At 41.9% G+C, this 12,519-nt stretch overlaps 1 protein-coding gene across 4 annotated transcripts in view; it reads right to left on the bottom strand.

Annotated features, from left to right (window-relative positions):
* The window catches only part of LOC109311924 (transmembrane protein FLJ37396), a 141,498-nt gene that overhangs the window by 13,054 nt on the left and 115,925 nt on the right, over window positions 1-12,519 (bottom strand). For 3 of the 4 annotated variants that reach the window (XM_019537880.1, XM_019537878.1, XM_019537879.1), the window contains exons 37-42: window positions 11,451-11,560; window positions 9,499-9,648; window positions 9,361-9,414; window positions 6,418-6,585; window positions 5,133-5,285; window positions 3,296-3,430 (exon numbers count right to left, since the gene is read on the bottom strand). In XM_019537880.1, coding sequence (XP_019393425.1) covers window positions 3,296-3,430; window positions 5,133-5,285; window positions 6,418-6,585; window positions 9,361-9,414; window positions 9,499-9,648; window positions 11,451-11,560 — 770 coding nt within the window. The remainder of the gene's footprint in view (window positions 1-3,295; window positions 3,431-5,132; window positions 5,286-6,417; window positions 6,586-9,360; window positions 9,415-9,498; window positions 9,649-11,450; window positions 11,561-12,519) is intronic. The other variant, XM_019537882.1, reaches the window with a different exon arrangement.

Below are 12,519 nucleotides of genomic sequence, written 5' to 3'. Positions count from 1 at the left end.
CACACACACACACACACACACACGTAGTGTTAAACACTCAGATTAAAAATCTGTTGCGCTCTTTACATTTTAAGATTTACTCTTGGGCTAATCTTCAGTGCAAAAGTGGCTTGGGCTTTTACTTAGTTGCTGACCCTAACCCTTCTCCCATCTGCATATAAACCTTCTCATTCAAGTTTGACAGTGCTTTAAATAAAGGCAGGCTAGCTGACCCAGATGCTAGTATGGGCTTGAGCATGGACGCAGTTTTTACTTCTGACAGTAATCCAAATGAAAACCCATTTTGGGGGGATTTTCAAGCTAAATCACGCAAGTGCTGATAGCTCTCCAATACCTTCCTGCAATTTCTCCTGGCACATTCCCCCATATTTCACTGTAAGAGAGTCATACAGCATTCAGCTTACTGCTGCAAAAGGGATCATCCTAGCAATAAACATAAATGAGCACAACTCCAAAGGTCACAGTCACTCTGGTATGGTTTTACAATGTGGCAGCTCACATCCTAGTACAGATCACCCAAATTTAACTTTGCAGTGCAGACACACCCTCTTGCTTCCTGCAATTTCACCACAGACTCCTGCTTATCCAGAGTCTTATGAGTAACATCTGACCTGTAATGCCAATGTAAAAAAAAAAGGCTTTCTCCCTATATCATAAGAGGAGCAAAAAAGCTGTGAGCATTTTTAATTTTCCAGATCATATTTAAACTGCTTCTGCAGTCCCTGTCTACATAACAATGTATCACTCACATGACCATGGAATAAGGACTGGATCTCACAGGCTAGGGACAGACATTACACATAAACCAGTTTAAGTGATCAGAAACTGACTTAAATCTATAACAGAACAGATGTTCAGTACACACAAACCAGTCTGAGAATGACTGAAACCAGTTTGAGATAAACCTGGTTGAATCAGACTTGACTGATTTGGCTCAAATGGTTTATGCAATGTCTGTCCCAGACTCCTGTGTTCTCAAGTAGTACCTAGGAATTTGAATTCATGCATGCTGGAATTAAAGCTGAAATCTCATCTGGTTCCCTAGGAGACACTATCACTAACCACTGGGCTGTCGCCACTAGCAAACGAAGTCCGAGTCAAATAAAAGGAAATCAGACTTCTGCTCTGCTGAATAAAAGCTCATTCAGAACCCAGAGTTCAGCTGCATCCAAGCAGACTCATCCTCCAGTTCACTGGAAAAGTGATGCAAAGAGATATGCTGAAAAGCAGGACTTCCAGCTTCTGGTATTTGTTTCTGGAATTGACTTTGTCTGGGACATGTGAGAGTGCTCCCATTTTGTACTCTGCACTGTATGATGATTAGTCATGCATACAGGACAGGACTCTCTCAGGAATCATGCCCAAACTGACAACAATGGAAATCAGGACACAGGTTACAGGGTGATTCTGTTTCTCCAAGTGTCAAAGAAAGCCAGCCTGAAAAGTGTTGAGAAGAAAGGGAGGTTACCTAAACACTTCCTTTTCAAAGGTCCTTTGGCATCCTACAGAACTCCCCCCTGCTCTGTGGCACACTCAGTTGTCTCTGAGCTCTGGTCTCATGCTGGAGCATTGCAGCATGCCAAGGACACCAGCAATGTGGGTCCTCCCCACTAGCTGAAGATTGCATCCACCACTGCATTCCTGCTGAAAACACAGCAGAAGTGTTTATTTGACCAAATGCATGGGGCATTCAGGGCAGATTTAAAATGGGATGGATGGGCACCCAAATTACTTATTTCTCTTCCTTCTGGTCAGCAGATGGTTCCTTCCACTCCACGCAGCTGGCAGACAGGGAAGAGGCTGACCTTTCAGCTGCAGAGTTCAGAGACTCCTGACCAACCAGGTGTGGCAGAGCGCTTTACTGGTGGATGTCACTCTGAGGGAGCTTGATTTAGTGGTCTCCAGGAGCTCTCCATTGCTACTGACTAGAAACTGATCTTCAAACAACACATCAAAATACCACGCACACTATTGCTCTTTCTTCTGTAAAGAAATCTGGACCTGCTTCCAAGAACATGGAAAATGAAAACATGCCCACTCCAGTTTAAGCACTGTCAAAAATCAATAGATGAGTGAACAGCAAGACAGATGCATGCATTGCTTTGTCTATTTAAATGTATGGTCATACTTGTAAAAAGACTTTATGTACAACAAGACTCAGGTGATGCTTTAATCTTTCCTTACTGTCCCTGAGATAATGCTCACCAGATTTTTTTCTGGTTCTCTTTGATATGGCTTAGCCTCATGAAGAATCTGTTCCATCTGTCACAGATTTTAAGATAACCCATGCCACCTGGTTCATAGTCTTGGTTTAAAATAACAAACCAAATTTTTCCATCGCTTTTTTTCAATTTTAGATTTTTTTTCTAATCAGATGGAGAATCATCATCCCTCAACCAAATCTACAAGTTAGATATCTATTACAGTCTCTGCTTGGTATACATTAATTAAATACTGAAATGATTTAGGATCTTCTGGACAAAGCCCATGCACATAATTGTAAACTCAAGTACAACTTTAACTAGCTCACACAAACCATTCTGCTTTTACTAGTTTGAAATTAACAAAATGTGATTCATTCTGCCCTTCTGCACCTGACAGTACAGACTATTAAGTCACATAACCACCACTCGTATGCCTTATATTCCATTCTCTCCCACCTCATTCAAAGCATTATTCTACTTATCCTATCTTTTATTTAAGTGTAATGATCTTCATCCTTCATCCTGCTTTGTAAAGATTTAAATTAATAGCCTCTGTGGTCCATTCTGCTTTCCTTAAGTAAAATAACCTTTAGATCACTACTGCTTCAGTGTGCATGGCATTTTCTGTAGAAGTCAAACTGAAAAAACAGTATTTTTCCAACTTACAGCCACAAATTTCTGAGCATTCCCACTGGCTTATATGGTTTTTCTTAACACAACAGTTCCCTTTTATGTGCTTTGGTCAATAAGGAAATAGTTCATTTTGACATTTGCCATTGTCACAATTCAACTTCAGTGTCAATACTGGAATGAATATCATGGCTGTTCACACTTTTCACAGCTCTTGTTTCAGGCTGTCTGCAAACTCAGGCAGAAATCAGTGCTTAACCTTCATATTGTGACCAGAGTGTGAATGTATATTGTTAGCCACAAATTACCTTCTTTTAAAATAAAGCATAGAATTTGGAGCAGAAAAACAGTTACATGAAAATATACTGGCTTGCTGAGATGCTACCACCCAACCCAATGTGGCCTTTAGCTTTGCAGAACATGAAAGACAACACTAAAACGAAGTGACCAGGATTTATCACCTTCTCTGCAGTTCTCAGCTTTAAAGAGAGTTGTGCTTTCTGCGCAATGTGCTTCCAGCAGTTCAAGATTTTCAGTTTACACACCAGCTCCCCTAGCCTGTTGTTTTCATCTTGCAAGACTTGCAGCTGCTCCTGCTAATGAAGACATGAGACCACAGTACACTAGTGAGTAAAAAAAAGACTTCTTATAACACAACATTCCCTTACAATAGGTTGGAGGTTGTCTTTCTCCTCAACTGAAACTTGAATTTTTAAATCCTCAAACTCTGCAGTTTAAAACAGTGCAATTTTAGAAAGAAATGTCAGTTACTACAACCCTGAAGAAACAGGAAAAGCAGACACTGTCAAGAGACTAGGAGGAAAAAAAACAGGTAAATTGTGAAGAAAACACATGCTTAACTGATATAAAACACTCCAATTCCTCTGTGACTATCCTAATTTACCCTAATAATGGTTTTGGCTGACGACATACTGAATCACCTAATTTATCCTAAATGTGGATGTCCTTGATAAGACCTACATAATAACAGTATGGTAAAATCATAGGATTTATGAGAGCAGTCTTTTCCCCACAGGCACTGCCCATACTACAAGGCTTATTTGTGAAAAGTGCACACTCAAGGCAGATGGCTATAAAACAATTGCATTTCCCCCTCACAGGTATTTGTCTGGAGCATCTGCAAAGTGCATTTATTTGATATTCAGGCATTAAGTCATAATATTCTGGGCTGAGTAAAGATCCAGTTGGCCTCATCTGATTTCATGAATGAACTCTTCAACAGCTTTACCCTACCAAGTTCCACTGGAACTAATTATTAATGTATTAAAAAACTATGTAGCTGAATGTTTATTTCTTCTTAACAGCCTTATTTTCTTAATTGAGCAACTAATAATTCAATAGACTGTATTGTTATTTTGTCTGTTTGTTACAGTAGATCCCAAATGTCCAGGCTTTAATATATTCTATGGTATATTTCTTTGGTTTTGAGTTGTGTAATTGTTTTATAATTTTTTCTCCCCCTTCTGAAGTACCTCATTCTCAGATTCTGGTCCTTCTGCAAGAGGTCATGTTACTACTTGAAGTGCTGATGGAGTCCTGCAAGCAGAACAGCACATGGGTAATCTCTGTCACTGTTCAGCCAAGTACTTGACTGCTACCATAACTGCTACTCCTATGAGTAATTTAATTGATTTACAAGAAAATTCACATGTGCTAAGCTAGTCAGAGCTTTTATAAGAGTTTTTCAAAAAGAGGTCAGTGTCATTATACCCATTTTAGAGATGGGGAAAATAAAGCACAGATAGACAAAATAAAGTCACCCACCTTCATTCAACAGGCCAGGAATGAACAATGGCCTCACAAGTTCTAGTCCAGTGCTCTACCCATCAGACTCACTGCTTCCCCTTGCAGGCATTAAAGTACTTTAGGAAGAAAGGCCTATGCATCTCTACTTTTGGACAAGAGTGTTTTTAAGATTGCTGCTTTTCCTAAACTGTAGATTACAAGTGACCAGGACACAGCTTGATTTACCTGGTACTGGGCAGATCCAAGAACACTGTTACATCTAAATGACAATTTGAATATGACTCTTGCCATGCTGGCACATATCACAAGGTTCTGCATCCCTGTCTGTCCTGTTTGCCACAATGACTACCCTCTTCCATCTTATGCTACTTCAATCAATTTTTAACAAAGACAGGCTGACAGCCTGTCACTGCCTGAACTGGAAGCCCAATGGACTGCTTGTCCCCAAAGTTCAGATGGGGTCTTGAATCCAGGCACTTGGTTTAGGTCCATAATTTTTACCCTTAAGAATAAGCACATTACAACCCTTACTGTGGACAAATGTTCTTTCAATCCTTTATCATCTGTGGTTGAACCAAATTTTTTCTTCAGTTCAATCATGCTGTCAACCCCTTCTTTTCTCACTTCATTGACGATCTCAAACACTTGTCGACACATATTAAGGCGATAGTCATCCAGCTTCCCCTGCAATTACAAGCAGAAGCCAGAAGAGAAGAGAAGTGCATATGAAGTTAAGGAAACAGTATTTTAGATAATGCTTCCATATGAAAATACACAATTAAACTGACTGAATTTTTTCTAGCAGAGTATACAAGCTAATTAATGGCTTTTATAATTGTCTTGGGCTCTCATTTCTCTGCAGATTTTGAAAAACCCTTAAAGCTATATGGGTTATATTTTACCCATCAGCTGCTGGAAAAACATGAGCTCAGGACTGTCTCACAATTTCAGAAGGTAGTAGAAGTAAGAAAACGTGGTAAGAACTGATACTTTATGACATAGAACATAATCACAGAGGAAGAAGCAAAGTTCTTTCTCTAGCCATGACTAATTTCAGCTGCACAGCTTTATAAACAATCAACAATTATGCATAGGGTATGATTATGTTACGAAAGCAACAACCTATTCTAAGGATTTTTCCGGTGAGAATAGGTTCACTTTAGAGACAGCAAGAGAAATCTCAAGATGGGACCCTACATCATTTTCCTAGCATCCTGTCATTACCAGGAACATTAATCAGCTTGTGGGCACTGAGAAGATATATTGGGGGGGGGGTCTGGATCTGGATCAGGGGGATGAATTGGATTGCATCTAACATAGGATGTCAATCAAGTATATATTAGTTGGGGGCAGTACCAGGATACCATTATTCAAGCTAGGTAGTACTTTACTTATATCAAGTATCTACAGTGAAAACAGTAAGATTACCTGAGAAGTAAGATATCCTTTAAAGTGAATGATAGTGTCACACATTATCCCTATGATTTTGAGAAAAAACTATACAGACCACTTAAAAATTAAATTTGACATAAAGAAAAGTTCTCATCCTTACAGCTATAATATGCAAGAGAGCCCACTCTTTGGGATGTGACAGCAATTCCCTTCCCAACAGATCTTCCCTTCATTAGAACAGATCCAGCTCCTTCCCAAACAAGGAGTTTGTACAAGCTGCTCCAAAGGATGTTAGTGAGAGAACAGCAATTCACTGGTCCCTGAATTAATTCATGTAATTCATGCCTTTGTTTGCCAGTAGGCTGGCTAAGTAATACAACAGCACATTAAAGACTTCTTGGCTTCCCTCTTATTTTATACCTACTTTTAGCTGCACACAAGTCACAAACAGATTCCGCACTAGTGTTTCATATTCATCTTGCACTTCTTTTCTTATCTTCTCTTTGAGACTGAGCTTTTCACCTTCTAAATCAGCAACTCTAGCTCTTAGGGCAGTTACTTCCATAATCATCTCATGACTCAGCTCTGCAATCTATCATAGGAGAGAAAGTGACTGAGTGAAACCAGAGACAGCACAGGCAAACCTGACACAAAAAACCCTAGATCTAAATATCCTGGAACTGTGAAAGTTTAGACATGAAGCAAAACTTCCAATTTGTGCCCACATCTAACTGAAGGCAAATAATTAAACAAATTAATAAAATCATCCTGGCTTTGCTTTTCTGCTTGTTTATATTTTTTTCCAGGAGCTGAATATGAAGGATCACTGGACCAGTGACTTTAAGTTGCAGCAAAATAGGTTTTCAGGAAAAACTTTTTCACTGTTCGAACAGTGAGGCAGTGGAATAGACTGCCTAGGGAAGTTGTGGACTCTCCATCACTGGAGAAGTTCAAGGAGAGGTTGGACAGCCACTGATCTGGGATGATCTAAGTATAGTTACACCTATATTCACCTATGGGTATTTCCTATGCTTCTAGGCTTTGCTGGCTGCCATATGGGGCTGGGAGGGATACCCCGCTGGCCCTGGCCCCATCCCAATGCTGCTGACAGTCCCGACCCAGTGCTGGCACTGGGCTGGGGCCCGCAGTGGCAATGGTGCCGGCTGGGGCCGGGCCCACTGGCAGCATGTGGTCAAGCCCAGGGCCCACAGCAGCAGTGGTGCCAGCTGGGGCATGCCGGTAGCACATGGCCAGCAGCGCAGGGTTGGGGCCGGGGACTCTTACCTGGCGGGGGTTGGCAGTGTTCCAGGGCTGAGGTCCAGCGGTGGCAAGGGTCAGCAGCAGCACAAGGCTGTTCCCAGGCAGCCATGTGCTTCTCAATCTGGACACGCCTCTTCCCACCCCTTGGGCGGGAAGCAGCCTGCATGCCAATAAAAACCATGCCACATTGGGCACACATGCCATAGGTTGCCGACCCCTGGGTTAGACAATGGATTCGTATAGGATGGTTTGGATAGGGATAACCTTGCCTCAGGCCAGAGGTTGGATTAGATGACCTATGTAGGTCCCTTCCAGCTCTACTTCTCTATGACTCTATGTCCCTAACAGAATTCACACCCTAAATTTTGAAAGAGAAAGAAGCAGAAATTGCACATAAAACCCAAAAGCCTATTTGTGGTTATGAGGGCAGAGAGAAAAAAGATCAGTAGATTTTCTCTCATCCATGGGTAAGAGGAACTGAGAGAAAGAGTATGGTGGAATGCAGGGCTATTGGGGGAGTGTTTCAGGGGACTTTATCTCCCCAAACTGTTCACCTACCACTAACTGTGGCTGGCAGCCTGCATCTGGTGATACCTAATCCTAACTACTGCCCCAACAAATGTGATAGTCAAAATCTGCCAATGAATATTTGGGGATAGTTGAGGGAGGAAAATACTGAGAGGAGGAGTCCATGCAGTACAATGATAGAACCATGCCCCCTCCTTGGTGATAACAGTGCGGGAAATGAGGATTAAATTGTCTGGTCAAATTCTGGGTTGTAAATATTGTATTGGTGAAGATGGGAGGAGCAGTCAGCCAGGTCTGACTGTTTGCGTAGGTTCCTAGCTGAAATACAGGGCCTCCACCTTATCCAGGAGGATCACAGCCCTACTAGGGGAGATGCCTTGCTGGACCTGGTCTTGGCCACTGGGGATGACCTGGTGAGTGGACTGCAGGTCCCTGACCACGTGGGTGACAGTGATCATCACCTGCTGGAATTCACCATCCAGTGCAGGGTGTTGAGGGCTTATACCAAGACTAAAACCCCTGACTTACTTCAGAAGGGCCAACTTCAACAAACTTAGGAGATTAGTGGGGGAGGCACTGAGGGCCCAAAAGGTAGAGGATATGGGAATCCACAAGGGATGGTCGTATCTTAAGGGGACGATCCTCCAGGCTCAGAGTGTGACAGTCCCGGAGAGAAAGAAGGGGGGTAAGAGCGCTCTGAAACCCCCATGCTCAGCAAAGGCATTCAAGAATGCCTGAGGGCCAAAAGGGAGGCATACACCCAGTGGAAGAGAGGGGCCCGTGACTGCAGGAGGGCCATGAGGAAGGCCAAGACAGGGGTGGAGCTCAGGCTAGCAACCAGGATTAAGGACAACAAAAAGTCCTTCTTCAAATACATTGGCAGTAAGAAGAGGGCACCGGGTAATGTAGGGCCCCTGTTAGACTCAAATGGTAATCTTGTGGCTATGCCAGACAAGAAAGATGAAATTTTTAACAAGTTCTTTGCCTCTGTTTTCTTGGACAGGGACCAGGACAGCTCTCCCACCACAGGTAGGGGCAATCTTGGGGATAGCACTCCCAGGCCTTGGGTCTGCGCAGAAGTAGTTAGGGATCTTCTGGATGGGCTGGATGTTTTTAAAATCTGTGGGCCCTGATGACCTCCACCCACAGGTGTTGAGAGAGCTGGCAGGGGTCATTGCTGCACCCTTGGCCTGGCTGTACAAGCGATCGTGGTCCATGGGCCAGGTGCCCGGAGACTGGAAACTAGCTAATGTGGTCCCCATTTATAAGAAAGGGAGAAAGGAAGACCCAGGAACCTATAGGACCATAAGCCTCGCATTGGTCTTGGGGAAAATCCTTGAAAAAATTATCAAGAATCACATCTGTGAGGGCCAGCAGAGGAGATCATGCCCAGGGGAAATCAACATGGTTCATCAAAGGCAGGTCCTGCCAGACCAACCTGATGGCCTTTTATGACCAGGTAACTAAATCCCTGGATGACAGTGTTGCCATGAACATAGTCTCTCTGGACTTTAAGAGGGCCTTTGGCACTGTCTCTCACACAACTGAAACAAAAATAAGATAAATCACCACCACCAACCTGACTAAGGGTGACTTCAGTTTGTTTTCCATCTTCTTCTACTGCATACAGTTCCTGAAACAGAGCACAAAAAATGTGTTGTGAATATGTTCTTGCAGCTAAACTCTCACTTGCAGGGAATGAAGATGGTAAGAATACTTGTTCTTTCTGGTACAGTAGTCGATGCTGCTGCTGGAGGATGTTTTCATAAAACATGGAATAGGTCTCAAAGTTGCTGCGTTCTCTGGCCATGATGTCGCAGCCCAGTGCAGTGAGGCAGCTTTGTAAATGATCTTTTGTAAATGAAATCTGGAGAGAGAAACAAAGAAACCCTCATGGATAATCCAAACCTTAGGTTTTGGTCATGTTCAGATTCATCGTGCTACAGTATCAGGTTTTTCTTTTTCTCTTCCTGGTCCCTCACAACTCTGGTCCAAGGTATTCATAGTTTGGCCTGACCTTTCGGCCTGCCATTCAGAAAATGCCCACTCGTAGGGGGTTTTTTCACATGGAGACTAGTTCTTCCGCCTGGAAATACTATACTCCAGAGGAAACCTTTCTTTTTCAATATGCCATTGAAAGGAGAGGAGGAACAGTCCAGAAAAGGTGAAGTTTCCTCAAAACATGCATCAGTTCTTACAGATCAGAAAGTTTTGATGGGAAGGGAAAAAAGCCTTTCCTTTTCTCCCCTAAAATCAGAATTTGGATGAAAAACAGAAGTGAGGCATGTGGCTAGTTTAAATATATAGTCATATCTCAATGAAAACAGTGCAGCAGCTCTGAAAGACTTAACCTTTCATGATGATAGAATTTATGTCTAGAAAAAAATCTTTCATCCCAAAAAAATCCCAGTCACAAATGTTACCTAAATACAAGGATAATTTAATTCACCAGTAAATTGCCTCAACTTTGGGTAGATAGTAATAAACTATGTAAGACTATGTGAAAAATCCCTGCATTGCCCAAAAGTAATCATTACAAGGTAAAAAACACAAACACAACTAGAAAATTAGAGTTGGAAACCCTGACTGTCAGCTCCAAAAATACCAGCTTCTACCAGTTAGCTGAGAAGAGGTCTGCCATACTGTTTGTGGACCAGCTGAGACAAAGTAAAACATAAACAGCAATTTCATATACCAAGATCAAAATGCCCATTCTGCAGGAAATTCTGACAGTATGCTTACTTTAGTTTTCAATCAGAATGAAAAGTCAAAATTCCAGGATTTCATGCAAAATCTGAATTCCAAAATGTTTTGCCTCAATAAGGTTGAAATATTTCATTTTAAAGGTCAAGTACTATGTAAGCTATACCATTAACATTAATATTGTGTGTATATGATATAGAAGTTAAAACAATCATCATTATTATTATTAACATGAAACAAAGTTGACTCAGTTCATTTAGACTGTCCCGTCTAAAATGTCACTGAAATAGACTGGCTCCTGGAAAAATGTTTTGACTTCAGTGAAACTCTGGTTTCCAATGGGAAAACTGTTCTGGTAAAAAATTTGATCAATTCTAATGACAACTATACCATGCAGGAAACAAAGAGCAGGTTTTTCAACTAAAATTGAGCAGTGAGTTTTCAGTAGAAGAAATGTAATCACCAATTTGTAAATCAGCTAGGATATTAGGTTTAACATCTCTACTCTCTGAAAGGTCATATACATTTTTTTTAAGATCAAAAGGGTCAAACCCTTTGTTTTCTCTCACATCGGAAAGATGGCATTTCCAGTAGTGCAGTATTTCCTAACATCATGCTATGATATTTGGTTTCACATCTACTCAGAAGAGTCCAGTTCTGAATCCCCAGCATCACCTCCTGCACTTTCTAGAATTGCTTCTAAACCTCTTGTCTAAAATATTAACTCACCCTCACCTGAGCATGACGGCAAGATCTCAAGGATCATATCACAAAGTGGTAGGATGTCAAGGATGATAAAATACCAGCTCACTATCAATACTGTTGTTATAAAACAATGTCTGACCATATACTCATGAAAGAATGCTTCTCTTTGGGGTCACTGACTGATAAGGCATTTCAAGCTGCAAAGTAATAAAGCTGTAATAGCAGATTAGCTCCGCATGGTTAGAAACACAGCATACACACCTCTACATCAGATTCTTGGGAATTTTCCATGAGCCTCTGAACAAATGTTTCAACTATTTGTGGTCTTATAACTGAGAAGTTTTCCTGCATGACCCGATGCTTCCAGAGCTCTGGAGGGGTATGGGAGACCAAAAACAAAAGTAATGCATCAGAAGGCATCTGTATCACAAAACATTGAACCTGCACTAATCCCAATAAGATGACTCCAACTGCATTTTATGGTTTAAGATTTCTTAGCTTTTTGAACAATGTATATTGCTGAAAGTAAGAACCACTACAAATGTATTGTAAGACTAGCAGGTGGCAGGAGAAGGAGGGTGCAAAAACACCAGATGCAGGCTGCTAGCAGAATCAAAATATTTTATTTTCAATAGTGTTTGAGTAAAGTTGCAGCTGCTATGGTCCAGAAAATACATGAAAGACAAGGATTTTTGTGGGTGATATTTTTACTGGACCAACTGAATGGCTGGGATAGACTCAAACATGCTTTCAAATAGACATAGTTAGCCTTCTTAGTCTGAAGTCAAACAGAAGGCAGGGCAGATTTAAACCTTATAGACTAACAAAGTATATGTTGTAATATGTTAAGGAAAGCTACGTGTCCCTGCAAGCTGATACTGGCGACCAGGGTGGATGATTGGAGACCCTCTGGGTTAAAATCCGTGGGGAACATGGCACAGGGAACACAACAGTGGGAGTCTACTACAGACCTCCCACCCAAAGTCTTGAGCTCGACCAGGAGTTTACCCGGGAACTGGCTGAGGCCGCATGCCCCAGGACCATAGTTGTCATGGTGACTTCAATTACCCGGACATCTCGTGGGAGGATCACTCAGCTAAATCCGAGCAGGTGCAAAGCTTCCTATTGTGTGTGGATGACCTCTACCTGACTCAAGAAGTCTACGGGCCAATGAGAGGTAAAGCGCTGCTTGACCTGGTACTGGTTACAGGGGAAGACCTAATCGACAACCTAGTGATCAATGGGAAGCTGGGTGACAGCAACCACAAACTGATCACCTTCACCATCCGCCGTAAAGCTGGCAAGTCAGTCAGCAACACAGAAGTCCTTG

The sequence above is a fragment of the Crocodylus porosus genome, unplaced genomic scaffold, assembly GCF_001723895.1.
Source record: "Crocodylus porosus isolate Cpor-Errol unplaced genomic scaffold, CroPor_comp1, whole genome shotgun sequence".
Lineage (NCBI taxonomy): Eukaryota > Metazoa > Chordata > Crocodylia > Crocodylidae > Crocodylus > Crocodylus porosus.
This window is presented reverse-complemented; position numbering and strand designations above follow the sequence as displayed.